This window comes from Thermobia domestica, chromosome 1 (assembly GCF_964235325.1).
Source record: "Thermobia domestica chromosome 1, izTheDome1.hap1.1, whole genome shotgun sequence".
NCBI lineage: Eukaryota > Metazoa > Arthropoda > Insecta > Zygentoma > Lepismatidae > Thermobia > Thermobia domestica.
This window is the reverse complement of record NC_137454.1, coordinates 172690983-172717714: the sequence shown is the minus strand read 5'-3', so window position 1 is coordinate 172717714 and position 26732 is coordinate 172690983. Positions and strand designations below refer to the sequence as shown.

At 36.2% G+C, this 26732-nt stretch overlaps 1 protein-coding gene and 1 long non-coding RNA gene across 8 annotated transcripts in view; one reads left to right on the top strand and one right to left on the bottom strand.

Annotated features, from left to right (window-relative positions):
* Positions 1-26732, bottom strand: part of LOC145691106 (uncharacterized) — a 471970-nt gene that overhangs the window by 182434 nt on the left and 262804 nt on the right. The window lies entirely within an intron of this gene.
* Positions 1-26732, top strand: part of ths (thisbe) — a 254470-nt gene that overhangs the window by 198171 nt on the left and 29567 nt on the right. For both annotated transcript variants that reach the window (XM_081766791.1, XM_081766782.1), the window contains exon 2: positions 22904-22949. In XM_081766791.1, coding sequence (XP_081622917.1) covers positions 22904-22949 — 46 coding nt within the window. The remainder of the gene's footprint in view (positions 1-22903; positions 22950-26732) is intronic.

Here is a 26732-nt window from a genome sequence, read left to right as displayed (position 1 = left end):
AAGGTGAGAATGTTCCCGTCAAAACTCTTCAATTACGCTAGCGGCCGGAAGCCAGCGTGGTGTAGTCGAGATCAGGGGCGGATCCAGGACGGACTTCTGGGGGCGGGGGGCGGTAGGTTGTAATACTGCTACTTAAAGCTGCTTTTAAGAGCTCCAAACTCTGAGATGAGTTTAGTCTCCCTTTCAGCAGCGCGGCTATTTGAAATGTGGATTTATAACTTAACGTGGAATCCGAGCCACATGAGTTCCCGTTGCGAATTCGGGTCTCTCGCACTAAATGCACGTACACTAATCGCTTAGCTAAAGGAAGCTCTCAAACAAAATAATAATTGTTTGAATAAGGATAGGTAAATTACTCAAATAGCGAATCTCCGAATAATTTAACAAAATCACAATTTCACAGTACGCTTTTATTATAAATTTGAAATGGACCTAGGGTCATTTGTGCGGGGCAGAGGGCAAGCGCCCTCTCCATTTAAGCTCCTCGCGGTCCGATCGGGCCCACTTCAAGATATAACTTTCTTACTCCAAATTATACATTCTATGCATATACAAATGAAGCATGAAATTGTCAACCCATATCCCACCAACATACAAGTACATACAAACTATGCCAACTGAAACTCCTAGAAGTAATGGAAATCTTTATTAAGGTTTAAAATTCTATTGGGGCTTAAATTTCACGTCATTTTATCATAGGAAAGCAACTTCATATTTTTCTAGAGGGGGATAAATAATAATGCTTGTCCCTCCAGGAAAAGTTCCAAGTTACGGCGCTGAAAGGGGAACAAAATACTTTTCTTTATAACTATCATTGATATATGTTTTCATTCTCTTTTACCTTAAAAAAAAAAAAAAAAATTGTAGAAACAATACTTACTATGCATGGATATTTCTTTTAAATTTTCTTTTTTGTCTGAAAAACTCCCAGAATATCAACCACCTTGGCCACAGAAGATACAATTACATAACTAATTGACCCATTGAAAGAAAGCTGTGGAATTCTTTCCTGAGTGCTGAACGTCAAAATAAATGTGAGGGCAGAAATGAGAGAGAGAAAGAGCAAGAAAGAATGAAGAGAAGAAGGGGTGGAGGATATAGTAGTAGGGTAGGTTGCTCTTAGATCCGAAAGCCATTGAAAAAGAGAATGAAAGAAATCTGGCATCAATGGCTGAAGTTGGAGGCGCCATCCGTTCGTTGCCATGACTACAAGGAGCAGACACGGAAATGATATAAGATTCTCAGGCGGGCGACACTTTTATCGGAGCAACTTGTATTAAAAGAAAAGACAGTGAAAAGAGGATAAAGCGGAGACGACGACAATCGCTCTGGAGACCGAAAGAAACTCTAAACTTGAAAGTTTTCGACCTCCCGTCCCCTCTTTTTTATTTTTTTTTAAATCCATTTCTTTCTTCTCCAGACGGGAGTCGAACGGGGAGAAAGGGGTTCGATATTCAACGAAAAAGAAAGTTTAGTTGTTCGCAACATTGTCAGTCGCAGCACAAGAGTAATGCAAGCGGGCGTAAAGGATTGTTAGTGTAAAGTTAGTTTCGCTACATCAGCAGACAACATCGTTTTGTTCTGAAACTAGTTATTTTTGTTCCTTCTTTTCGGATCTCTTTCAGAAGTGCTTCGCGATTGAGATGTGGACGCCTGGGATTTAGAAATACTAAGATAAAAACTGCAGTGGTACCATCTTACTAGGATAAAATAACTGACAAAAGATTCGAATTTTAACTAATGATTGAAAGCTATGGTTTTAAACTAAAAGAATTTTCAAATTTATTACTAACTGAACTCTATATAATTTACATAAATAAACGCAAATAGCGGAAGAAACACTCTCTACTGTTCTCTACAGTGGCAATTTCAGTGGGTTCCCGGAGATAAGAATTCTCCCATTCCCCTCCGGGGACATACTTGTATCTCCTATCGGGCTCAACCTGAGTTACCAATATTTCAAAGTACGAGAGACTGAAGTTCAATCCTGGGGGCCGCGGTGGCTCAGTGGTAGAGCGTTCACTTGCTTAGGGTTCCGGGTTCGATCCCAGCCCCCGCCAAGTGAACTTTGTGGTGGACAAACACCGTGTGCGTGGATTTTCTCGGGATTCTCTCGTTTCCTCCCACTTTCTTCATTCCACCATTTCATTCATTACTCATCATCACCGTCTCTTTTAGCCTAACCGGCATATGCGTGGGACGTAAAACTCAAAGATTTCATTTCATTTTTTTTTCAAGTTCAATCCTGGTAGAAGTACATATAATTTGTATCCCATTCGCCATCCTAATTTGTATCCATTATTTGTACATCTCATAGGCCTATAGCCTTGGGCTGATGAAAAGGATTAAATCGGAATGAAGCTAACTTTTCCAGGACAGACATTCTAGCGTCTGACGAATTTTAGTGGCAATATTGCTACACTTATAAAAACAACGATAATTGCTTATGAACAAAAAATATCTTACTTTGGATCTTCCTGATCCATAAAAAAATGTTTAAATTACAAATCATAACAACATGTATTTACTAAAACGGTTTCACATGTAGTTTTGAAATATTATCTGAAAACAATTAAATAAAGGAGCTTTCGAAAAAGTTGACCATAGCTTATATTTAAAGGTCCTTTAAAGGTACCACATTTGCCTAATAGGCCTGAGGTAAAACGTGAAAATAACTCAATGTAGGTGTCTTTTCACGGGACTCAAATTTGGTATATCTCGACCGCGAAGCAAGAACACTAACCGTACATTGATACCAATTGCCTTCATAAACATATTTTTAGAGAAAAAAAAATAAATAGAACATTCCTTCCCTCTGAATAAATCCTAAACTGTTAATGCAACTCTATGGAAATTTGCCTTCATTTCCACTGAAAAACAAAACTGACAGACGATACCTTTTCAGTACTGAAGAAAATACGCCTAGCACAAAGACGAGTGTTTCTTTAACAGTTGCTCAAGTGCGGTATGTTGGTTATCTTTTATTTCTTTCTGGAGCAGGTACGTAAGGAAATATCGTAGCAATTTCCACAGTTACTTCCACTTTTTCCAACTAACTTGACTGTTTGAAAAGCGAGAATACGAAAGAATGACATTTTAAAATTCAAATTGTAGCTAAATATCTTGTTTTCCAGTTTCGCACATTCAGAATTAATAATTGAGTACATGTAGCGAAAAGTTGTTTGAATTACACGGCTGGCTACACTGTGATAACCAATAGCGCTACATTGTACGGAAGAAGTGTCTACAAAGCTATTATGAACGAGAAAGGATTTGTTGTTTCTAAGTCTTCTGTGCTTGAGTGTTTAGTGTCTGTGTGAATAGATTAATTAAGGCGAGCAGAGGACTCAAGTGTGTTTGACATTAACTTTTCTTCTGTGTAAGAAACAAGCAGCATGACTTCACCGACACGGAAAGTCCAAACGCAAGAATGAATTTTTTCCTTAACCATTTTTTCTCCCTTCTTTCTATTCAGAGTAACGTAATCCTAGCAGGACGCCAAGTGGAGAAACAATGAAACATTTCCGTATTTTTGCACACCTCTCTAACAACAATACCCCCCTTCTGCATAGACATTTTTTTCTTTTGTTAAAATATAACGTATCAACAGACACTAAAAAATGAAAATCACAAAACAAATGACTGTTGTTTCACTTAACTTTTCCTTCGACTACTCCTGGTTAAAAAAGAAACTTAACACTGTTTTTATTTTCCCGTCACCCTGTGTGATAGCTCTGGAACCAGCCAGTCTTGCATAAGTGAACAGAATGAATGGTCGCTTGTTTAATTTGTTGGTGTTGAACGGTCAATTCACTTATTGCTTTCCTTATAAATGGTTTAAGACTGAGCGTAACAAGGCGTGCGTATTTACTACTAATAGTGGAGTTCTTCAGTGTGCTAATTTCGAAGCGTAACCAGATTAAATGAATGGACATTCGGACACTTAGACTTTGTTACAGGTGAGTCATTTCAAAGAGTAGTTTTGTCTTTTTAAGTATGAATATTTACCATTGTATATAACCTATTTGTTAGATTCTATAACCACTAAACTGGTTGGGCCCTAATTAAGATTTGTTTAAGCCTTACGTAAGAGCAAAGTTAATAAAAGAATGTCTAACTGATAAGTTCTTAAAAAAAAAAAAAAAGTTTCATGTGGGGCAGGGAGTAGTGGCCAGCTGTTTTAGGTTTGAGGATTTATTTTCATTTAAGAAATCACTGGCGGTCTACTTATCTGTTCACGGGTTCTCTAGAGGGAGTCAACCAGCAGCATTATTCAAATAATTTAACCGTTTCTGTAATTAGAATTTAACAACCGGTTTTTTGATTGATAATACCGATTCTTATGATCAGTGTAGTAAGTTGACTTAGCATTCATATTATTACTATATTCATATTATTATAATATAATTACTATTGTCGCTAACGCTCTCGCCTTTGGTGCGAGCGGTCCCGGGTTCGATTCCCGGCAGGTAAACTTGGTCGAAAAAGTGTAAATGCTTTTTTCAGGCCAGCCATCCTCAGTTTTTCTCATTCACACCAGGCAAATGCCGGAATGGTGCCTAACATAATGGTCCCGGGCCGCTACTTTCTTTTCATATTCCTTTTCTCGTTGCCAATTCCCCGGTTAGTGTGATCGCTGAGGGACGTCATTCTCCGTACGGGACAACCCAACATGGCCATAAATGCCGAAAGCCCAGAAATCAATTCTAAGTACTGTATTATTATATTATTATTATTTATTGGATTGATACCAGCAACAGTCGGCGTAACTAAGATTAAGTCATATAGAATCTTGATTTGATATTTCAAAAGTACTGGATGTAGAGGCGAAGATACACTTTTAACAACCTGTTCCAGTGAATCGACTGAATGACACCACTGATCATAACACAACAATGACCGATACAGGCAGTATGACACAGATCATCGCGGCTACCTTTCACAACTTGTCAGTCGACTAGTAGACTGTGTTCGACGTGTTGGGCACCCCTATGTAGAGTGGGAAAGGTGAGATATGATAATTTCCAAGCTGTTTATGGAGACATGTTGAACGAAATTACGCCTTAACTATTATCATGATTACAAACGATCCCTCTTGTTATGTGCCTACCACTATTGACAACCAGGTTCCTCATTTTAAGCGGTTAGTGTACGTGGCTCTGGGAGGCCCGGATTCATTTCCCGGCGGGAGCTCATGTGGTTTGGATCTCACGTTCAACTGTAGATCCAGGTTTCATATAACCTTGCTGCTGAAAGGAACGCTGAGCTCAAAACTACTGACAACCCTCCCCGCTAGTCTAGTAGCTAGCGCGCGCACGCTTTTGGTGTATCTGGTCCCGGGTTCGATCTCCGCTGGGATAGCATTGAAATTTGAATGCATTACGGTCATGAGCGTCGATCCTGGGAGCCTGCCCCATAAAGTTTGCTTGGGCATCCCAGAATACGGATATAATATTATTTGCGTGATACATGACAGATATCATGTATGAAGACTTCGACAAATGCAGACGCTTCAGTTATATAACTTTTTTTAAAGATACATGGCAATAAAATTAACTTTTCTGCCACACTTTCAGCAACCTGTGAAATATTAAAAAATTGCACATCTGTGGGATCTCTTCCATATGTCTGAATTAGGTTGATGAAGGAAGTTGAGCTATTTCCATGACCGTGATAGGATAACGCTTGCAGGCTCAATAGAATCTGCTGGAGCAACTTTTCTTGTTCCCGACGCTCTTGTTTCTTGTTCTTTGAAAGTAGCGTAGCTCCAAGTCTTATATATAGCTTTGGTGCTGAAAGGGACTCCAAATCAACGAAATCAAACTAATTTGTAAGTTCTATTTTCTACACTTTTCATCCGATTGGTTAGTTGCAAGACGTTAGTGTCCATTGTATGCGGTGTCCCAAATCCGATAGAGCTCTATCCAGTGCTCATTCTAGGTTTCGAATTACGTATATAATAAAACTAAAATCTGACCAAAACAGATACTTCTTATTAAAAATCAGTGTGTTACATTTTCCGCACTATATCATTGCCTTCATTGGATTCCGCACTATATCCGATACAGTACCATAGATTGTAATAATAACTGTTTGCTTTGGTCGATTTTATTTTCAAGCTTTGCCCACTACTGGCGTATCCCTTTCCAAGGTAATACGGAAATTAATGCGAAGTTTCAGATAGCTGTGTATGTACGTAGATGATCAATTTGTATATGCGAAGTAATTATGACACACATCAAGAAGGAAAGAAAGAAGGAAAGAAGGAAGGAACTTAATAAATAAAAGATCATTGAAGATCAAGAAACGGGTGCCGCCCCGGTGTACTTACATAGCCATCAACTGTTCCATCTGAACCCTTCATTATTTTGATAGGAGATGTCTTGTTGTAATACTAAGAGCTTAAAAAGTGACGAAGCAACTTCATCTTTTTTTTTTTTAATTAACATTTTTCTCTTAAGCTAACAGAGGCACGCTGGCTGGGCTAGCTGTGCATTTATTTACAACACTTACTAACGAACAAGTCATGGTGACGATATGAAAAAAATCAACAACATTGGAATGAAAGAAATCCAAAACATGTATTAAAACAAGCTTCACAAAGATGAAGCAGTTAGAAGAGAGTCTCCAGGTTCAAGCATTAATTATTTTTAGATATTCTAACTGCCAAGAGGGAAAAAGAATAGCCTATTGACGTCTGGTTGACTGATTACTTTAAAGATAAGTCTTCGTAACTTAATACTCATTAGACTACTATTTAAGAAAATACATACATACAAATATATTTATAATTTGCATATTTATAATTGCATTTCGCCCTTTTGTTCCTCAAGTTTAACAAAAGATTTCGGTTTCAGTCTGAATAATCATTTCCAATTGGATGCTCTCTCTGACGCGACAGTTCGCTCCTTTTCTTCCTAGTAAAACACACTGAGAGAAGAAGGAAATCTGGGCGTTAATAAAAGACAGTGATGGCAGGCAAACAAAATCTTTGATAGCATAGTTGATGGTTTTGTAGGCACACTACTCGTCTATCCATGACTACGTGTAGCCTGGCAACACTTTGTTATTTCATTCTCCTCGTTTGCTCTAGTGTTTCTCTCAGCTTTTATCAGATTATAAAAGCGCGCACCTACCTATGTCATATATTGCCTAGTTGGAATTGATTCAGTTACATATAGTAGGCCTATTATATTATCATGCATCCAATGGAACTAAGTAGGAAAAAAAAAAAACGAAGTCGTAAAGACTAACTTTGGAAATTAGCTTCTTTTTTTATTAGAATTATATCTACTTTGTATTCAATGTTAATATAATAATACTTATTTGAATTTAGCGTAGTTGTGAAGGGGATATTGTAGGATAGTCTTTAAAAACTGGATTGCCAGTTCCCCCGTTTTTTTTTTTTTTTTTTAAGTTTTGTTTACCAAAATTCCTTTATATGTTTATCCTGTCTGACCATCCGTGAGACAAAAAAAAAAAAAAAAAAAAAACTATTTAATGGATTACAATCAATTTCGGCTAGGATCTAGAACAGTAGTCGCCAAACTTACGAAGCTTCTTAGCTACCGTACCGTCTTAAAATCCTACTGTGAGCTAACAACCAAAAGAACTACTAACTTTTTTTTTTTAATCTTGCATTTGTTTATTGCCTATCAAATGGAGGAATTAAGGTTATCCAACCAGAGCGTTAACATGATCTACCGAAAATGTACCCGCGAGCTACATGTACCCGCGATCGACGGTTTGGCGATCACTGATCTAGAAGGTCAATATTTAATTTTTTTCTTAGCCTCTATTTAAACCGGAAGTGGCAGAAAACCAACCACTTCCACTTTTAACGATCGTTGTAGAGTAACATCGGTTACCACACAGCGGGAAGCAGTTTTCAGCAATCAATTAAGCGTCTCAAGGATATATTCCATCTCCACTCTAATCTCTCTATTAACACCGGAAGTGGTAGATATCTACTATCACTTCCGGTTTTAGTATTGAGAAAATGCCATACAAACCAAGCTCCTTCACGTGCTATACATGTGATACTTCCACTTGCTTAAAATCAATATATGGTGACAGTCCCTTTAAATATAAATAGTGTAATTTCAGATCCTTAGGATCTGTGAGCTACAGACTGGAAACTTCTTCTCTAATCTGTGCATATACCACAAAGCTGAATATCAAAATGACCATTTGTTTATGCTATAAAAAATCAGTGGTATTTGTTACAAAATAAATAAACTAATAATTAATTAAATGAACAAATCTTTATTGTTGTCATAATGTAGCCTATTGTTGTTTGTTGTTAATTTATTTTATCTTATCTGGGAAAGATGTTTTTTAACTGGTGTTTTTAATCACAGCATTACGTCATTAGATAAAACCAGGTGTGGATGTGCTGTGTTTTATCTGGATTTTCGTTGAGTGAAATGCGCCGAATACATTGAAGGTACAGCTAATTTGATCTTTAAAATTTTGTTATAACTGCGTAAGGAACGTGAAACTCATACCAAATGAAACCAACTTCATGTTTATTCGGTAATGACACCATATATCTCTCCAGTGTTTTGTTTGGAATGTGATTTTTAATAAACTGATGGATCGAAACTTGTCAAAAATATTCCGAAGTTATAATATATATATATATTTTAAAGAAAAGATCTTAGACTTTGACTAAAATTTGCTCAGCTTCTAGTGATATTTCCCTGTAGCTGGAAGAGCAGCAGACACGCCTGTAGTGGGCGTGGACTTGTATTCAACTCCCTGTTGACGGGATAGCATTTGCGATACTGTCCCGCATCGTGAAGCTATCGGGGAACTACCTGAATTAAGGACAGAAATAAAAGCAATAAGATCTGATGTACTGTGTACTCATTACCCGGCTACAAGCCATTGCCCAGCCACAGCTTAGCGCTCGAATTGTGGTAATTACCAATGTTAAGCTTCAGTCAGAATAGATGACTAATTAGAACATACTCTTAGTAATGTGATTTAACAGCGGGCTATTGGTACTATTGATAGGGATGCTTTTTTTTTTAAAAAAAAAAAAAAAAAAGTTGTTCGGTAAAACGCTTTATTTGGTTTCCTTGATTTCGGGAAAGAGGGAGGGGCCGCGGTGGCTCAGTGGTAGAGCGCTCACCGCTTGTGCATGGGATCCTTGGTTCAAACCCAGTTCGCGTCAAGTGAGCTCTGTGGTGGACAAACACCATGTCTGTAGGTTTTCTCGGAGTTCTCCCGTTTCCTCACACTTTCAGTCATTCCACCGTTTCATTCATTTTTCATCATTACCGCCTCCTTTAGCCTACATGGCATAAACGTGGGACGTAAAACTTAAGATTTCGTTTCGTTTTTTGGGGAAGGAGGAAATTAACGCTTTAGGAGGTGACCGTATTTATCTCCTTTTTTTTTTATTTGTTCTACTTCAGTTATAATATAAACATTGAGGGAGGGAGTTCTACAGTTTTGGGAGGAATTTCCTTCCTAACATGTCTGAATAAAACACTAATATTAATATTTAGTAGAATGCTAAAATGATGAAAACTGAAACACTTTATAGAGAATCTACATGTTCACTTCGCGCACAGCAAAATCCATATCAAGTTTAAGGGGGAAGGATGTGAATCACTTCTAGAGAAGGACATTCATAGATACGGTATGCTAGTTAACTGTATTTTACTCCCCATATGGTACATAAACAAATAATTTATTCCAAGTAAATAAATAGTGTCATTTATAATTGGCAACGAACAACATACTTTTTTTTAGAGCCACAAAAGTATCTTTCCTTTTATCAAAAGGTACGCATTAGAATTAACCCTCAACTATGTCATTTCGTTCTTCTTAATGGAGGGCATAATGATTCAGTGGTAGAACGCTTACCTCTGGCGCGTGGGGTCCCTGGTTCGATCCCCTGCAAAGTAAGTTTCTAGTGGACAACATCGTGTCTGTGGGTTTTATCGGGTAGGGCTACTCCCGTTTCCTCCCACTTATTTATTCCACAAATTCACTTGCCCTAATCATTGTCTCTTAGCCTAAACGTCGGACGTCAAACTCAAAAATGTTTTTTTTTTTTAATTTTTGATGTAATCTATCTACCGACATTTGTCCTATCTTGGCACAACATTATAAGTAAATAGAAATTAAAATATTAGAGTTAATTATGATTTTAGGCTATATACATATCTCATTAACGATACTAGCACTATCGTGTATCTAGTATCATAATGAAGAGCTTCTTAAACTTTTATTTCAGGATCAGTCTCATCTAAAAAAAAAAAAAAAAAAAAATGGCATAGTTCATCATACAGCATGAAGTTTTATCTTTACAAACAAATCTCTTTTATCGATTTTATTATTTTTTTTTATCGATTTCTTTTCGGAGAGAACCACGCATGAAATTTTATACTCACAGATATCATATTGTTCAGCTCAATAAAATTATCGATTTGTATATTTCCTATCTTTGGACAAAAAAAAAAAAAAAAAAAAACGTTAAACGCTAATTATAAATATTTTGCAACTATATCTTATTTATTTATTTATTTATTTATTTTTAATTGATACGAAGAATCACCTTCCGAATCTGTTTGCTGTTTCACCACAATCCATATACTAATGCCGTTCACACAATACTGTATGGGCATTATATGTTCCAAATACTGTCGCCAACATCTCACGTATCAACTTGACATTGGTTTTTACTGTACTTGCTTCTTTTTGCTCTATTATGAAGGAGTGAGGCAGAGATGTGAAACTTCCTTGTATAATTATAAAGTGCATGTGATTATGGTGTATATATATATATACACATCACAAGTAGTTGTTACGCGATGAATGAAAACGCATCGTTATTTCATTCCATTCTTTCATGCACATACGTACCAGGCAACTGTGTAGCTAATTAATATTGGAATTCCAACCTTGTATAAGATCAAGCCATTCACATCGAAAGGGCAAGCAAATAGTGTATACTCAAAGAAAAAAAAAAATCATTCAATAGATACAAGAAACCAATAGACTCAATTTAAATTATAGACTAACCAGATTCTTTTGTTGCTGTTGATGTTGAAGAAAATAAAAAAAAGCAATCAATGTATGAATTCCATTCATGCATTGCTGAAGCCGATTTTTATCTTCGTTTATCAGTAATTTTAAGTGCTTCTTTGCTACTGACTTGTTAATTTCATTTAGAAGAAAGAAGAAGCACTTTAAATAAAGCATTTTTAAATAATAATAATAATATATATCTTTAGCACAACTATTTCAAGGACGGTTATCAATATTTTTCTGTTTTTTTAAATAAAACATTGGAAGCAAGAATAATATTCAAGCACGTTAACAAAAGGAATAAGATTTTTAGATAACACAAAAAAAGCATTGTAATACTTTTCCAGTGAAATATGTTAGCGATTTACGTCTGTGTTATTTTTTTAAGAGAAAAATTCCTCTGTGTGTGTGGGTGTATTTCTTTCATAGGTGTTTATTGTGTCAAAATTTATAATTAATTACAAGTAGTGTGAGCATAAAGGAGTGCATAACTAACCGTAAACAGAAGCCAAACAACAATAGAGATACTCCATTAGTTAACAGTGTAAATCTACAGTACACAAATAAAAAAAAATCTTCTAGCGTAATAAAAACTATCTTAAAATTTTAGGCACAAGCAGATCTATCGTGTTATATATGGACATATTTTAGTTAAAACAGAAATTACATTTTAAGAAGTAATTATACTTGTAAGTTTAGGAAATATTTCTCATTAATTTATTATGTACAGATACTTATCAACTTAATGGAAATACCTGCAGCTGGATACAAGATATGTCTAGATTGGTAACGGTCAGGCTGTGACCACAGCGTCGGGCTCTTATTGTTGGTGTATTAGGGTGCGCCCAGTACTACGTGAGGAGCAGTAATGCAGCAGTCAGTGTGCAGTGAACTGAGCAAACAGTGTAAAATGGACGACCTGTCTGATTTTCATTGTTGGGGCTCGGTTATGTGTGGCGGACTCCCAAAGAAAAGTGTAATCCGCAGTCCCCGTTCAACCATGAAATATGGCGGCACCTTTGTGATACTGTGGGCTACAAACATCCTGTGCTGGCGCTTAACAGATACGTCACTACCTGTTGTTATGTCGTCATTTTAGGAGATCATGTGTATCCTATAGTCAGGATGTTGTTTCCAGGCAATGGCGCCATATTCCAGGATTAAAATCTTCTAACTTGAATTTATAATTGAACATTTGTGGTCCGTTTTGGAGATACGAATCCGACTGAGATTTCCGCCTCCATCCCCTCTCTCAGAACTGAGTGATGCACTGCACGCAGAATGGTGTAATATTGCACTAGCTACTACTCATGACTCCATTCCATATCACATCAGAGCTGTTCTAAGGGTGAAAGATAACCCAACGCCATATTAATTTCTTAAGTAACACTTTTTCCTTGGTATTTCTATTAAATCGATAAGTAAATATATTGTCTCGTGCTAGTGTCATAATGAAGAGCTTAATGAGAATATATTTTAGCGTCAGTTTCATCTCGGTAAGTGGTATGATTCTCGTACAGCGTCACTTTTTAGATTTACAAAAAGGTCCGTTTCTCTCGTATTTTTTCCTGATAACTGCATATGAGGATTTACAGTCAACCACATTATTTTGTTTAGCCGAATGACACCTAGTAATTGGTATATGTCTTATCTTTAGAGATTTTTTTTCCTTAAACGGTAATAATATTGTCGAGTTTATTACTCTTTACTAATACTTTCATTTGTATGCTGACAGCTAGAGGGAGTGACAAGATAAGTCCTGGCCTACTATAAGATGATTTTTTGGGATCATATTTAAATATTATTTCTGGTTTTCGGAACCTGACTTTGTTCCTTTGGAACTGCAACGAATCACTGGCAACCGATGCATACGTGTAGAACAAGAAAAAACGTTAATATTAAAACAATAACTTATCATTATTTTAAAATTTAATCATTATTACCGGTAGTACCTTAACACCAGTTGTATTCCTGGTATTTCGCATCAACATGGAAAAGCTTCCATTCATAGGTTGTAAATTTTGCTGAATAACTTTGCGCTAGTCAATAAAATCGAAGCGTTTTCTTAGTAGCTCTGAATCAGTATAAGACATAGATATACAGCTTTCTTTGCGATCTTAATTACATATTCTACAGGGGTCAAATACAGGTCTCTCATATGAAAGACAAGAACTACTCAACTACTTTGTCATTTCATTAGTTGGATGGTTAGCGTTTGTCCTCCCTTTTCAGCATCGTGGCTATATGAGACATGGATCTTAATAAACAAGTTTTTGCCATTTTCCCACATTATGTTTATATTGTAAAACATGTTTTCATGTAAGTGAAAGAGCATTATTTAAATTATGAGTGTAGCGATTTTTATACATAATTTAAAAATGCGCTATACTGACAGAAAGCTGGATTTTTGCATAGCTATATAAGCCCATAAGCCATCTGATTATCTGTCTATCACGCATATATTTGTTACATCTTATTCAGTCTAATGACAGTCAGAGAAAGAAAGACGATATAGGGTAACGTACGAATATATATTTCACTAAAACAATTGAAAGCGCCCTAGTGAATAACATTGACACAAAAAACAAATCTTGATGAGTCTCAATCTAATCCAATTGGGAGATAGGGAATGTTCTTCCTCTGATCAATGTTGTCATGCACCATATCAGACTTTATTTACGCCCTGTAAAAGAAACGAAAGATAGATAAACGGAAGGTGAAAGAAAAGCGTATAAGAAGGATTAACTTTTCGCTTCTCTGGGATAAGAAAGAAAGAAACATCTCTAAGCAGAGTTACGAGGGAGAGAAGCAAGGGGAAACAGACCTATATAAGAAGAAGATATCAGATATAAAAAACGATTTTTTGTGATTTTTGTTCGTTTGGACTGGGCTATTGTCTTGTTTGTGGCGGTAAGTTGTTCTGATTGGAAACAGAGAAGTGGAGATGCGGGGGTGGCGCTAGAGCCAGATTGGCGTCGCGATGTCTATATGACGCGTCACAATCGACAGCGATGCAAACTTTTTTTCGTAGGGAGTGGGTGAGGAGGACGAATTCTGGAGTGAGGCTTGTGAGAGAATGCGGAGGAGGAGGATGTATTTTTGGATTTCGTGAACTGACAAAAAAAAGTAGGTGAGGTACTCTCCTCTCATTCAAGAATCTTCGTTGTTTTCATCCCACACACCCACATATAGTCACAGAAACAAGCACATCTACGAACAAACACTTTTCGGCAGAAATCTTCCGCCTACTCAAAAAGTCCTTGAGACAAATATATTTATGTTCAAAATTTCTTTCAAAATGCAGTGTTGATAACGCCCAGGAAAATTTACTACAAAATTCAAAAATGTTACTGAAATAAAATATTTAACTCAGTCTCCATATGTATGTTCTAAGGCTTCACGAGAGTGATGGCATACTGAACTGAATTATTATGAAACATTTGATGGAATGAACATAGTGGCTAAAAAAGGAAGCTCTCCAAATCTTTCAATAATAATAATAATAATAATAATAATAATAATAATAATAATAATAATAATAATAATAATAATAATAATAATAATAATAAGTGTGTTTATCATCAGCCTCTCGAATAGAAAGGAGTGACCTAGAGCTACAAAATTTGGTAGACAGATAGATCGTCACGAGATTGAATCAAGTACAAAACATTTTGTTCATTTTCAGCTCGGGGTTGGAAGGGGGTAAAATGAATACGAAAATGTATGTACGTTTCTCGCGGTTTGTAATAATGTATTGTATGTATGCAATCCGCATTACGTTGTGGTTGTGCGGGCTTATATAACAGCACAGGATAACAATCAAGTAATTGATAAGAGATTTCCCTCTCTTTTAATTAATGTTCTGAATGAAGACTCGGGAATGACGAGTGCTTGCAGCTAATACATACTTAAATAAATAAATAACATCGACTCGGTGTTGTTAGTTTGGGCACTGTATCAAAGTGGCAATAAAAACTTTTAAAAATCGTTTGTTAATTCTGAATATTAGAAGTTATGGCTAGAATCAAATTTTAACTATGAGAGTAGACTACTCACTTCACAATATGGAGTTACACAGTTCAATTTCAGATAGGATTGCACAAGACGACAGAGAGCTCTTCCAATAGAAACATAGACTTTCCAAGACGAGACATCCCTTTCATAACACCTCTTAGAGACGGGACAGCCTCGACTCTTGTGTCGTGGGCAAACCCTAATTCCAGAAGCTGTCGAACTCATTTGGAGAGTCGTAAAGATCATACTCTATTGGAGTCTATTGGTATGATGGTATTAGTCTACTGAAGTGTATTGGAAAGAAGATGATATTCTACTGATGTCTATTGGAAAGATGATAATAGTCAACACGAGTTTATTGGGAAGATAATAATAGTCTACTGGATTCTATTGGGAAAATTATGATAGTCTACTGGAGTATATTGGAAAGATGATGATAGTCTACTGGAGTCTATTGGAAAGATGATGATAGTCTACTTAAGTCTTGTAGAGAGCTTTTATAATTTATAATGAAAACTGAAACCCTACTTTCGGCAAACAAAAAGTAAATGCAAATTAATACTAAATATTTTATAAACCAGTATGTTTTCACTCTTGTTTCTTCCTCTTCTTAGCAAATTCACTTTCTCAACAGCAAAGCAAACTGTATGAAGTAACGATGTAATGATTCCAAACCTGATAGATGCTTTCAGTGTACGGAAATAAACTGTTGTAAAGATGTATTAAAAGTGTAAATAGAAAGTATAGAATAGAAAACTTAATAGAGGAAAATTTTTATGATGAAAGTAGAAAACAAAACCAAAGGGAAGAAAAAAAAAAGAAAATGTGATGCTGAAAAATACTTATAGTAGAAAAAAAGAGAGACATTATTGTAAGAAAACATATTGTGGAGTAAAAAGTTGAAAAAATGTGTTGCTGAATATTTATAGTGAGAGTTTAACAAAAAGTATAGAATGTGTTAATAGATTTACCTACGAGACAAAAGGCTATCTCTACTTGAAAAAAAAATGTGTCATATCTCGTCTCGGAAAGTGTCTGCTTCTACTGGAAGAGCTTTATCTCGTCTCGGAAAGTGTGTCTGCTTCTACTGGCAGAACTTTATCTCGTCACGAAAAGTCATTTCTTGTCTCGTCTCGTGGGAAACCCTGTATGAGAAGAAAAAAAGATCAACGGTATAATAATTAATAGATGAGAAAATGCATGGCTTAGAACCAAAGTTTCTTGCACCTAATTCTTAGAAGGTTTCTTGCAACTTGTCAAATGTATATAGGCTTACGGTAAAATATAGTTGTTAAAATTGATTGGATGGTTGATATTGAATTTGCGTCCCGATCAGCACCGAAACTATATGAGACATGGACTTACAGCTTAGTGTGGGATCTGAATCACATCAGCCCCCACGGGAATCGAATACAAGCTTTCTACGCCAAAGGCACGTAAGGTAACCACATAGTCACGACGGAGTTCTGTTGTTAAAATTGGATAAAGGTGGCATATGATATTAGGGTTACCCACGCACGATACGAAACGGGACAGAGTTATTCCAAAAGAAACAAATAATTTGTCAGACGACCCGTCGCTTTCACGATATCTTTTTGAGACGAGTCAAACTAGGTCTCGTAGACAGTCCCATATGATACAAAGTACCAGAAGAAAGCACGTGTTCGTAAATTCTCTACGTAAAAATACTAATATAACAAGTTTGGTGCAAAGGCAGTCTGACACTTACAAAAGAAATACATGTAGCCATACATTTTTTCTTTCTCGGAAACAGAGGAAAAAGATGTTGCGCGTTTACGAACTTGAACATACATATTCAAGGTCATTCTCTCCAAAAATTTTCTTCAAATTATAGCGAGAAGGAATGCGATTTTTAAAACGTGTTTCACCCTTCTGGAGGCACAGATGAAATAGCTAGACCTAAGCTTTAATGAAAATTTATACGTAGTACATCTAATCGCTTTAATTTCATATTACCTGCTTGCTGTTAAGTACACATTGTGATGATGCAATTTCTATTTTCAAAATTACAAAGTGGATTAACTATATCGTATGATCCGATGCTGCTTTAGAATGGTTAGTTTAAAGAGGATTAAGATAGCAACACTGAAGAATGCATCCTGATTTAAGATCAAAAGGCATAGCTAAATGAAGACAGAAATGGTGCAGTTTTTGGAAGACGAATAAAGAAAAAAAATCTCCAAATGGCCTCCAGAAGAGAAGAGAAGTTGTTCAGTTTTGCAGCTAAAAAGTCAACCCACGCTTTCTTAAAAAGCCATTCATTGATTCTTTCTATCCGTTCGTTCGTTTTCTGTAACTTCCGTAGGAACGTGGGAGTATCTATCGTCTTATTTATCGGCATGAGAGCTTTTGTTTGTAGACAAATCGAAGAACACAAAAGAAAATCTATTTTGCCCTCTTTTCCTTATATTCTATCATCCTTTTTTATTCTTAAATCCTCTAAGCACTTTTTTTCAATCTTCCGTATACAAATGGAACTGCTGATAAAGTCTAAGACCGAACACTTCATTTAAAAAAAAAAAAAAGTGTCTTTTCACAAAAATCTTAGTTCATTTTTTTTTTCCTCCAACGAAAATAAAGGTAACAAACGGCGCATTCAATGTCAAAGAAAATAACATTTTCTTTTCCTGAATGAATTCATTATATGTGATGTAGAAATTTCCCGGACGAGCACCGAAATTCACCGTGGAGTGTGCTTTATATACCTGATGCCTGTGTGTGTGATTGGCTATACTTTCTAAATCCTTGTCTAACAAAGGAAAGAAGAGAAAGGAAGAAAAAAAATCCTTAAGCAATTTTGTTGGCACGTGGATGAGTGAATGAATGGTAAAAGATTAGAAGTAAATTTGGACGAAGAGATAACGTTTTTCTTCCAGATTAATTTTGACTATTACTAAGAACTTACGTTAAAAAAAAAAAAAAAAAAAAAAAAAAAAAAAAAAGGCAAGAAAGAAAATGAAAAATTAATGAGCTAATTTTATATTAAGGGATGCATTAGTCTTAGAGCCGGAACTTTCTATAGCCATTTTGCTATTATGACTATACTCAATAGAGCTCCTCAATAGACTCACACTTGATTGAGCTCTGACTCGTTATCCTCAATGAGACCTGCTAGCTCGAACTAGTACCAGGCCCGTATACAGGAGGGGGTCTAGGGGGTCCGGGCCCCCCTAAAATTTTGACGGTAGGCTTGCAAATGAACTATAGTATGGTTGGATCGGGACCCCCTAACTTCAGCCCCCCGGGGAAATTTCGTAGGTAAATTTAACAAAAAAGGGAAAAGGGTTTTCTTAACGAAACCCACGAACACTGATGTGAGTCTCATTGAGGATAACAAGCCCAAGCCCATAATGAAGTTCAAGCCCAGCGAAGTAGATGAGTAGTAGTCAGGCCCGTAGCCAGCCCAAAGCCAGACTTTCACTAGGAATCTATCCCGGGACCACGTGCACGAAAGGCGCACGTTAGACACTAGACGAGCGGAGGGGGCATAATATTGATGAAGGTAATTCAAATCCTATGTTGAACGGTTAAGTCCGCATGTAACGTAACCTGCGTTATTAATATATATATATATATATATAGAAACACATAGTAACGAGTTAAGATGAATACAAAAAAAGTATCAGGGTTTACAATATTGTGTAATTTCCATTAATATGCAGTGTACGTTCTCTTACTATGTGGAAAAGTACCGACAATATAATTCATCGATAAAAGCACTTAGTTCTTCCTCATATGTAACTAAGAAACTAAAATAACTTCGCTTTAAGTAGAGTATTACAATGTATAGGAAACTTTTAAGGAGGCGGTTAGAATCCTCAGTAGCTTCTTTGTTCGAGCTGAAGTATTTTCTTTTTTCCTGTGTACATTCATACAAAATCTTTTGTGTCACTTAAATGTATTCGAAGGACACGTTTTTCAAATGTTTTCATTTGAACCGACTCAACTAGGGTGATAATTATTTCGCTCTTGCAAACCCACAAAGGAAAGTATTGTTTCCAACCGACCTTTAGAATCAAAGTGCACAAAACGACATCATCGAAAGAACTTTGTGATTGGGCAACAAACCTTGAAGTGTGAAATCTCAGGTGTACGTTACGTTCAACTTGTGTTAGGATAACACACATATAACTCACTACTGGGAGTAGAAATTTTTATAGTTCCTTGTTTGTCTTCCTCTTCGCACAGTATGTACTACTGGGATAAAGTATGTCGTGGGAATTGTCATGTACTTGGATTTTAAACGGTCGGATATATGTATAAAATGTAGTTTTGTTCTATCGCTTTTTACGATAAAAACTTCAGTTCAATAATCCCTTGCGGGCTTAAGAAGGCGGAGATTAATTCAAATAAACGCGCTTAAAGAAATAATGAAATGAGGAAGGTTAAAGAAACGGAAGGAAATCCATGGACAGGATGTTATCCATCAGGTAGAACCAGGAACCCTTCTCGTAGTGGTGAGCCACCATGCTACTCATGAATTTGATGGTGGAAGTACAAATGTTTGAATCGAGCTAGAGTCATACATAACGGTAGGAGTTTAATATGAACTTCACAGATATATTTTCCTATTCCAGACACGATAGAAAAGAACTTATCTCGTGACTGGTAGATATAATGAGTTCGATCATTCAGGCAAAATGGTTTCGCTGATTTCGTCAATTTCACATTGCCGACCTTTTCTTATCTCATAATAAGTCACATTTAAAATCTTATGTACTGTTATATAGGTATATTCGGTCTTTGTTCACCCATGCTGACAAATAGCGTACCTACTGTATATACCAAAGATGAATTTTGTATAGATTCGGATCCGTAAGAATTTAGGCATTACAATAATCAACATTTCAAATCGATTATTCACCACAAACTTACAAGGCCTGGGATCAAACCAGGGTCTCTTCTCGCATCGGGGTTGAGCGAAAGAGCACTCTTACCACTGAGCCACCGTGACCCCCAACATCTTTGTTGTTACCTTTGATGCTTGAGGAAATGAATTATTCTGGGGCCCAGTGACATGTAGAACAATCAAGGCATTAGACTAGTGATCGAAAAGACCTGTCTGTCACGGAGTCAAATCACACTCAGGGGATGAATGTTATATATTACCCATTCATTTCATCACTCACTTCTTGTCTTTCTTCTTTAGCCGACAAAGAAGAACTATTGCACATAAAACTCAAAAATACAATACATATAAAAGGATAAGTTCGCTTATACTTCATATTATAATGGAAATAAACAAATAACAGTATCGTGTGAAGTAGTTTGGTTTATGTGTGTGATATTTTCTCAGTTGATACTGAAACCGGAAGTGGTTGGTTTCTGCCACTTAACAGTTTGAATAGAGAGTACCTATTTTTAGAAGCCTAAACTGATTCCGAGGAACTGCTTCTCGCTATCTCGTATCGTTTTTGTTCTGTATTTAGATAAATATTGAAACTGAAAGTTGTAGTGGATTTCGCTCACTTTTGGTTTTAGTAAAAATGTTAAGAATGAAGATGAAATGCATTTTTGGAATGCTTGATCGATTGCAGGAAAACTGCTTCTCGTTATTTATTTACCGTTTTTACTGTATAGTGAACACGTTAAAACCGGAAATAGCTGATTTCTACCACTTCCGGTTTGATTATCACATCCACTAATAAATACGATTCCTAACTTTAAACCCTTACATCCTGGCCAAAATTAAAGATTCTTGGAATTTTTTTTTCTCTCCTGGACAGACGAACACACGGATAGTGTAAATATACAAGGTGGCCCAAAAGTAGGTATACACCCCTGTATTGATCAAGTATAACATTCTAGTTTATGGGTTTATTTGCTTCTGCTCTTCCGAGCTTAAAATGTAAGTAAAAACACATTAAGAACAAATAATAAAGAAACTAGGTCTACCTGATGGATAAGAATAACAAATGAAATAAAATACAAGGAGCTAATCAGTACTGTACTGTACACCTACTTTTGGGCCACCCTGTATAAAAGAGTTTTGCTAAAACCAAACTTCTTGTAAATGAAACCAACTGGTAAATAAAACTTTTCAACTTATAACGTTAAGAAAAAGGGACATCAAACAACAGTCTTGCACACGAAGCCGCCCATGAATTGTGTTGTTGAAACTAATTCCTGAACTTCTTGCCAAACACTCGTCAGCTATTCGAATATCATTGTGTGGTTTCTACAGTTTATATATATATATATATTCCATGTTGTAATATGTTTTATGTGTTAATAACAACATTATGATCGATTCTTACATGATTCGAATTACCGCTTGCAAACTGAAAATAATAAAGTATTTTCCAGCTACAAATGCTGGACTAGATAGAGGCTAGCGAAATGCCATATAATAAGTATGTAGACCATATCAGTGACACACTGCCTTCATGGGTAGTTTTATTTGCTCTGCCATGCGCCTGAATTGAAGCTTTGAGGTATTTTTACTGCTTCAGGAGCTCTTATTCGTGGTTTTTCCATGTTGTAAAAATGCTAAAGCATTCGTTACTACCTACTGTAGTTTCCTTTTTAACGGTTGCTCTCTCTGCATTTATGAGTTAGCGTACTTTCCGAATGACACGGACATTGCCTGTTGTTTGAATATACATACAGGTGTTTTGTATATTTTCCACTGAAAATTTTCTTCCACATGCTGATATTATGACAAAAAACAAGATATATGTTATAGATTTTATGAGTTTAAAGGAGGCGAATTTCAGTATGATGTTCGGAACGCGTTGTTTAATCGTCTCTGAAGGTATGTGGTTTCATTAAGATAATTAGAATAAAAACAATAACTTGTTAAACCTTGATAAGTAGAAATCAATTCTGCATTGCCTTCACTTTTCTTTTAAGCGCGTTTTGCTAATATTTGGGAAATTGCTTAGTAACCGAAACATTCAGTGTGATGAAAAAAAACCTGGATTCCATTCGTGGTGTGGGGATGGAATATTGGGCGGTGACCTAGGATCATGGTGCTATTGAGGAGATACTTAAATTAAGAAGAAGCGGGCTCTGATTTTAAAAAGTCAAAATAACGATGTTAGTTATCCAAAAATAAATCGTTTGAGCGAAACCCTTCATGGGTTATAGTAGAATCAAAGGCGGCTCGTAAGGGAAGTCACACTGCTAGAAATTAAAAAGTTTTGTCGCTTGAAGCTAAGGCAGTAAATGTTATTTAATGTATTAATTGTTGTTAACAAATACTCAGATCTAGATAAATGCTAAAGAAATTATAAATCATTATGCCTGCTCACTCCACATATCACCCCAAAGGCATGAGTGCCACAAGCCGGCTAGTAGGCCGTGTCTCTTCTCAAAGGCTGTTGTGCCAGGAGTTGAGTTTTAGTTTAGTTGTTACTGTTAATTACTAGGTGTAAGTGTTAGTTATAGCCAAATAGATTGTTGAAGTTTTTGTTATATTAATTGTGAAAATACTTGTTGTGTTGGATCCATGGAATGCAATGCAATTCTAATTCCATTATTGGTGCGAGTGCTCCCGAGTTCGATTCCTGGTTCGATTCTCAGGTCAAAAATCCTGAGTGAGATTTTCTTAGGATTTCCTCATTCACACTAAACAAATGCCAGGACGGTACCTAAAATGTAGGTCCCAGGCCGCTTCCTTGTTTCCCTTTCCTCGGATAGTGTGATCGCCGAGGGGCGTTATCCCTCATACGTGACAGGCTAAAATAGCCATAGATGCTGAAAACGCAGAAATTTAATTCCTAATTCTAATTTCATTGTTAAGATTATGTTACTAAATAAATTGGAAAAACTGATACAGTAATTATTGGCATCAGATTTCACTTATCCCTCTCGTTTCTTCTAGGTTACCACAACTTGCCGTCTCAGCGAAGTTACTGTGTCTCCTGATGGTAAGTTTTATTATTATTAGAAAAAAATTGCATGTGCTCTTTCTCCTTTTTAAAAATGTCTTATATTTGAAATTTACAATATAGATATGATTATTTAAGACCAACTTCGTGCTAGTTTTTATCCAAGTAGCTATGATGATCATTCTTTCGTCTCCACCAGTTTAAAGTATATAATTGTAAGAACTGAAAGGAAAGCAGACATCAACTTCATTACCTGCTAATATTTTCCATAGTAAAACAAACTCTCGCTCTAGGCAGGACAATGTAATAAAGTAGTTAACATGTCTACGTACTTTAGTTCCATCCTTACCGGGCACAAAATATGCATTATCAAGACCATTGGTGATGTACTTAAAATAAGAGGCATTGAACTCCGCTCTAGAAACTTATAAGTTTCATTTTATTTGATTTTAATTTAGCGTCCCTTTCAGCGACAAGGCTATATGAAACGTGGACCTACTGATTAACGTGGAATCCGAACCACATGAGCTCCCGCCGAGAATCGAACCCGGGTCTCCTACGCAAAAGGCGCGTACGCTAACCGCATAGCCATAAGGGAGTCCTAGAAACTTAGAAGTATTGGCTCTCGGAGCAGATATGAAAATTATTTATCAGTGCTTAACAAACTATCTGGTTTAATTCTTGGGATCTAGCGGCACGTAGAAAAAGGTTACAAAAAGAAATTAGGTGTTTTTCTCTGTCTCTTAGCAACATATTTTGAAAACATAATGGGAATCATTCAACAATTAAGCTAAGACATGGCCTGTTGTAATGAATAACTCAATATAAATTTCTCACAGACTGATTATCCTGCTTCCTGAGATAATCATTAGGTTATTTAGAGTATAACACACTTTTAAGCATCGAGACTGTATGGAACGTGGACCTAAAGGTTAATGCGAGATACAAATTACATATGCTTCTATTAGAGATTAACCACGAGCCTCCCACATGAAAAGCGAGAACACTACCCATTTAGCCGAGGAAGTTCCCAGTATCCTGAGTCTCCATCAGTTCCACAATATAAATCCAGAATTAGTAATTTTAGTCTGGTTTACTTTAGTGTAAAGTTGAGTCATAAGTCTTGCAATATTTTAAAACCTAAACAACAGTCGCGTATAAACGGCGTGGAAGACCGTAAGTACAAGATCAAACTGGTCCAAAAGGTAGTGAGGCAAGCGGGCTATGTAATACGGAGGCCACCAATCCGTCAGTATATTCAGTCAATTTTTAGTAGAAGTGATGATGAGTGCTCAGCGGCGTCTGATACGTGAACTGTTACTGTACAAGTTAGAACTAAGAATAACGCTGTGCCAGAAACCCAAAACATTTGCCATGCTAAAGGCGAAGGTGCAGTGAACCGCAGCACACCAACTTGCTCCAGGGTAACATATTCTGAGGTCATACTTCACCCCGTTGAGGAAAATCCATTCACCAGTAACACAACGATTGTCAAACCAATTCCGCGTGTCCCGGTCAACTGTAGTGCGTGACTTCCATGAACTTGAGAAAACCATCAGCAGCTGCTGCCACATGGATTGATCCCAGCTCAGGCCCACAGGAAAGTGGATGTGAGCCGTTTCCGAAATTCGAATGTGCAATAAACAGTGGTTGAGCAAGGATCAACTTCCAGAACCGGTCGTCAAATTCATAAAGTCATGCCCTGTGTGTGTGGTGGAAGTACGAAAGGATGATTCACTCCGACATCGTTCCTAACGGTCGTACCATCAATGTCGACTTCTGTTACGAAAGGTTGGAGCGGATGCATACTGCACTACGTCAGAAATATCCTGCGCTGGGGAACCGAAAGCGCGTTCTGCTGCAACAGGTTAACACAAAAACACACTCGGCTTTAAAAAAACTCAACAAATAATTCAGGAACTTTATGGCACCAAACTGATGCCACATCCAGAATATAGTCCTGACCTTGCCCCTTCAGATTACCGCCTGTTTCAGTCCATGACACACTTAAATGACGATGCTTCAGCAATCAGCACGAGATGGAAACAGCAGTGACCGACTTCTTTGCTATATATATATATATATACGATAACACATCCAGCAACTCCGCATTACTTAGGTGTATGGTTGGTTGCATAAGAACAGTTAATTTTCATTCTGTCTATAACTTAACACCCTGTATCTTGATATGTATCTCTCTTCCCCTCCCGAAAGAGAACTCAAAGTGAAACGTCTGTAGATTATCTCTTTATTTCATTTAAGCATTTGTAATATCATGTCATGTAAATATGTATATTTAATCTACATAACGCTGTGTTCAATTGCCAAAAGGTACTTGCTTTCAAGTGAAGATGGTGTAGAGAATCCTGTGTGTGGTAAAAAGAGAACTACGCCGGTAGTCGAATCTAGGACTTTCAAATTACAAATATAGAGGAAAAAATACATCATCTGAATATTTTATTTTTAATTCTTCACGACACATTACAATGTATTCGTAGTTTTAATTAAAAAAAAATGTTACACAACTAAAAATGACCCTTTATTGACATATGATGTTGAAAATGGTCCTTAAAGACTGAAAGAGTTTTGTGTAAGAATCTTCCAAGTGAAGGTGCACATCCCTCCAGGGAGAACTCGTGACATTTTTCCGCTTAAGTTAACATGTAACAGTGCAAATCTTCAATTCCGCTCTCGTACAAAAGTTAATGATTTCAAGTTGCGTCACTTTTCTATTAAAGCTATGTATTTTAGAAACAACTTTACACTATTCACAATGTTCGTTTATTTTATGGTTGCTCTCAAGTACAGTTACACAAAAAGAATGATTACTTGAAACAATTACAAGACGCAAATCGGAGTAAGTTAGTTTTAATTGCTCCACTACTTAGAGAAAAAAAGTTAATTGAAAACTAGGGTTTTGAACCGTCTGCTCCACAATTATTTGTATGTAATCAATGTGACTTTCGATGCCAGACGACAAACAAAATATAAACAATAAAACGATAAAAAGAAATAGTCTATTTTGTTATCGATCTGAACAAAGAAGTGTATTTTTGAAAGTTCTTTTTTCTTCTTCTTCTTAAGAGAGTGACGCAAGAACCGATAATTCGTGCGCCAGTAAAAGTTGTATCACATAATGAGTTAGATATTAGAAAAATGCAGTCGGACCGATTGTAAACTACATAGTAGATACTTGAAATGACGCGATATTTTTTTTTTTTTTTTTTTTTTTTTTTGCACGTGGTAATTTGAAATTGTCATGAATGGATACGAATAAATTGCAGTAAAAGTCGAAGTTCATCGGCAACTGACTATACAATATGATGGCAAAATCTTGTGATGGAGTCCAAAACATTTTTGTATTTTAGTCGTTCTTTTGTTTCGTTGTAATTCATCTGCGTATATATCTGACAAGAGAAGGAGATATCACTCTCATGCTAACAGTGTTGATTACCTGTCATTATTATTATTATTATTATTATTATTATTATTATTATTATTATTATTATTATTATTATTATTATTATTATTATTATTATTATTATTATTATTATTTGTCCGTTCATTTATATGGCAAATTGTTTTTTTTTTATTTCCTCTAAAACGAACTAAAATTTTAACGATGTGATTTTACTGACTGCTTCAAGTTTAGTTAAATGTCCTTGCTTTTTCAAAATGAGTTTGCACTAGGCCTATATGTAAATTAATTATTACCTACATCAAATTTGATTACTGGAGTCGCGGTACATCAGTGGTAGAGTGCTGACCTCTGGTGTGTAGGGTCCCTGGTTCGATACCAGCTCGCGCCAAGTGAACTTTGTG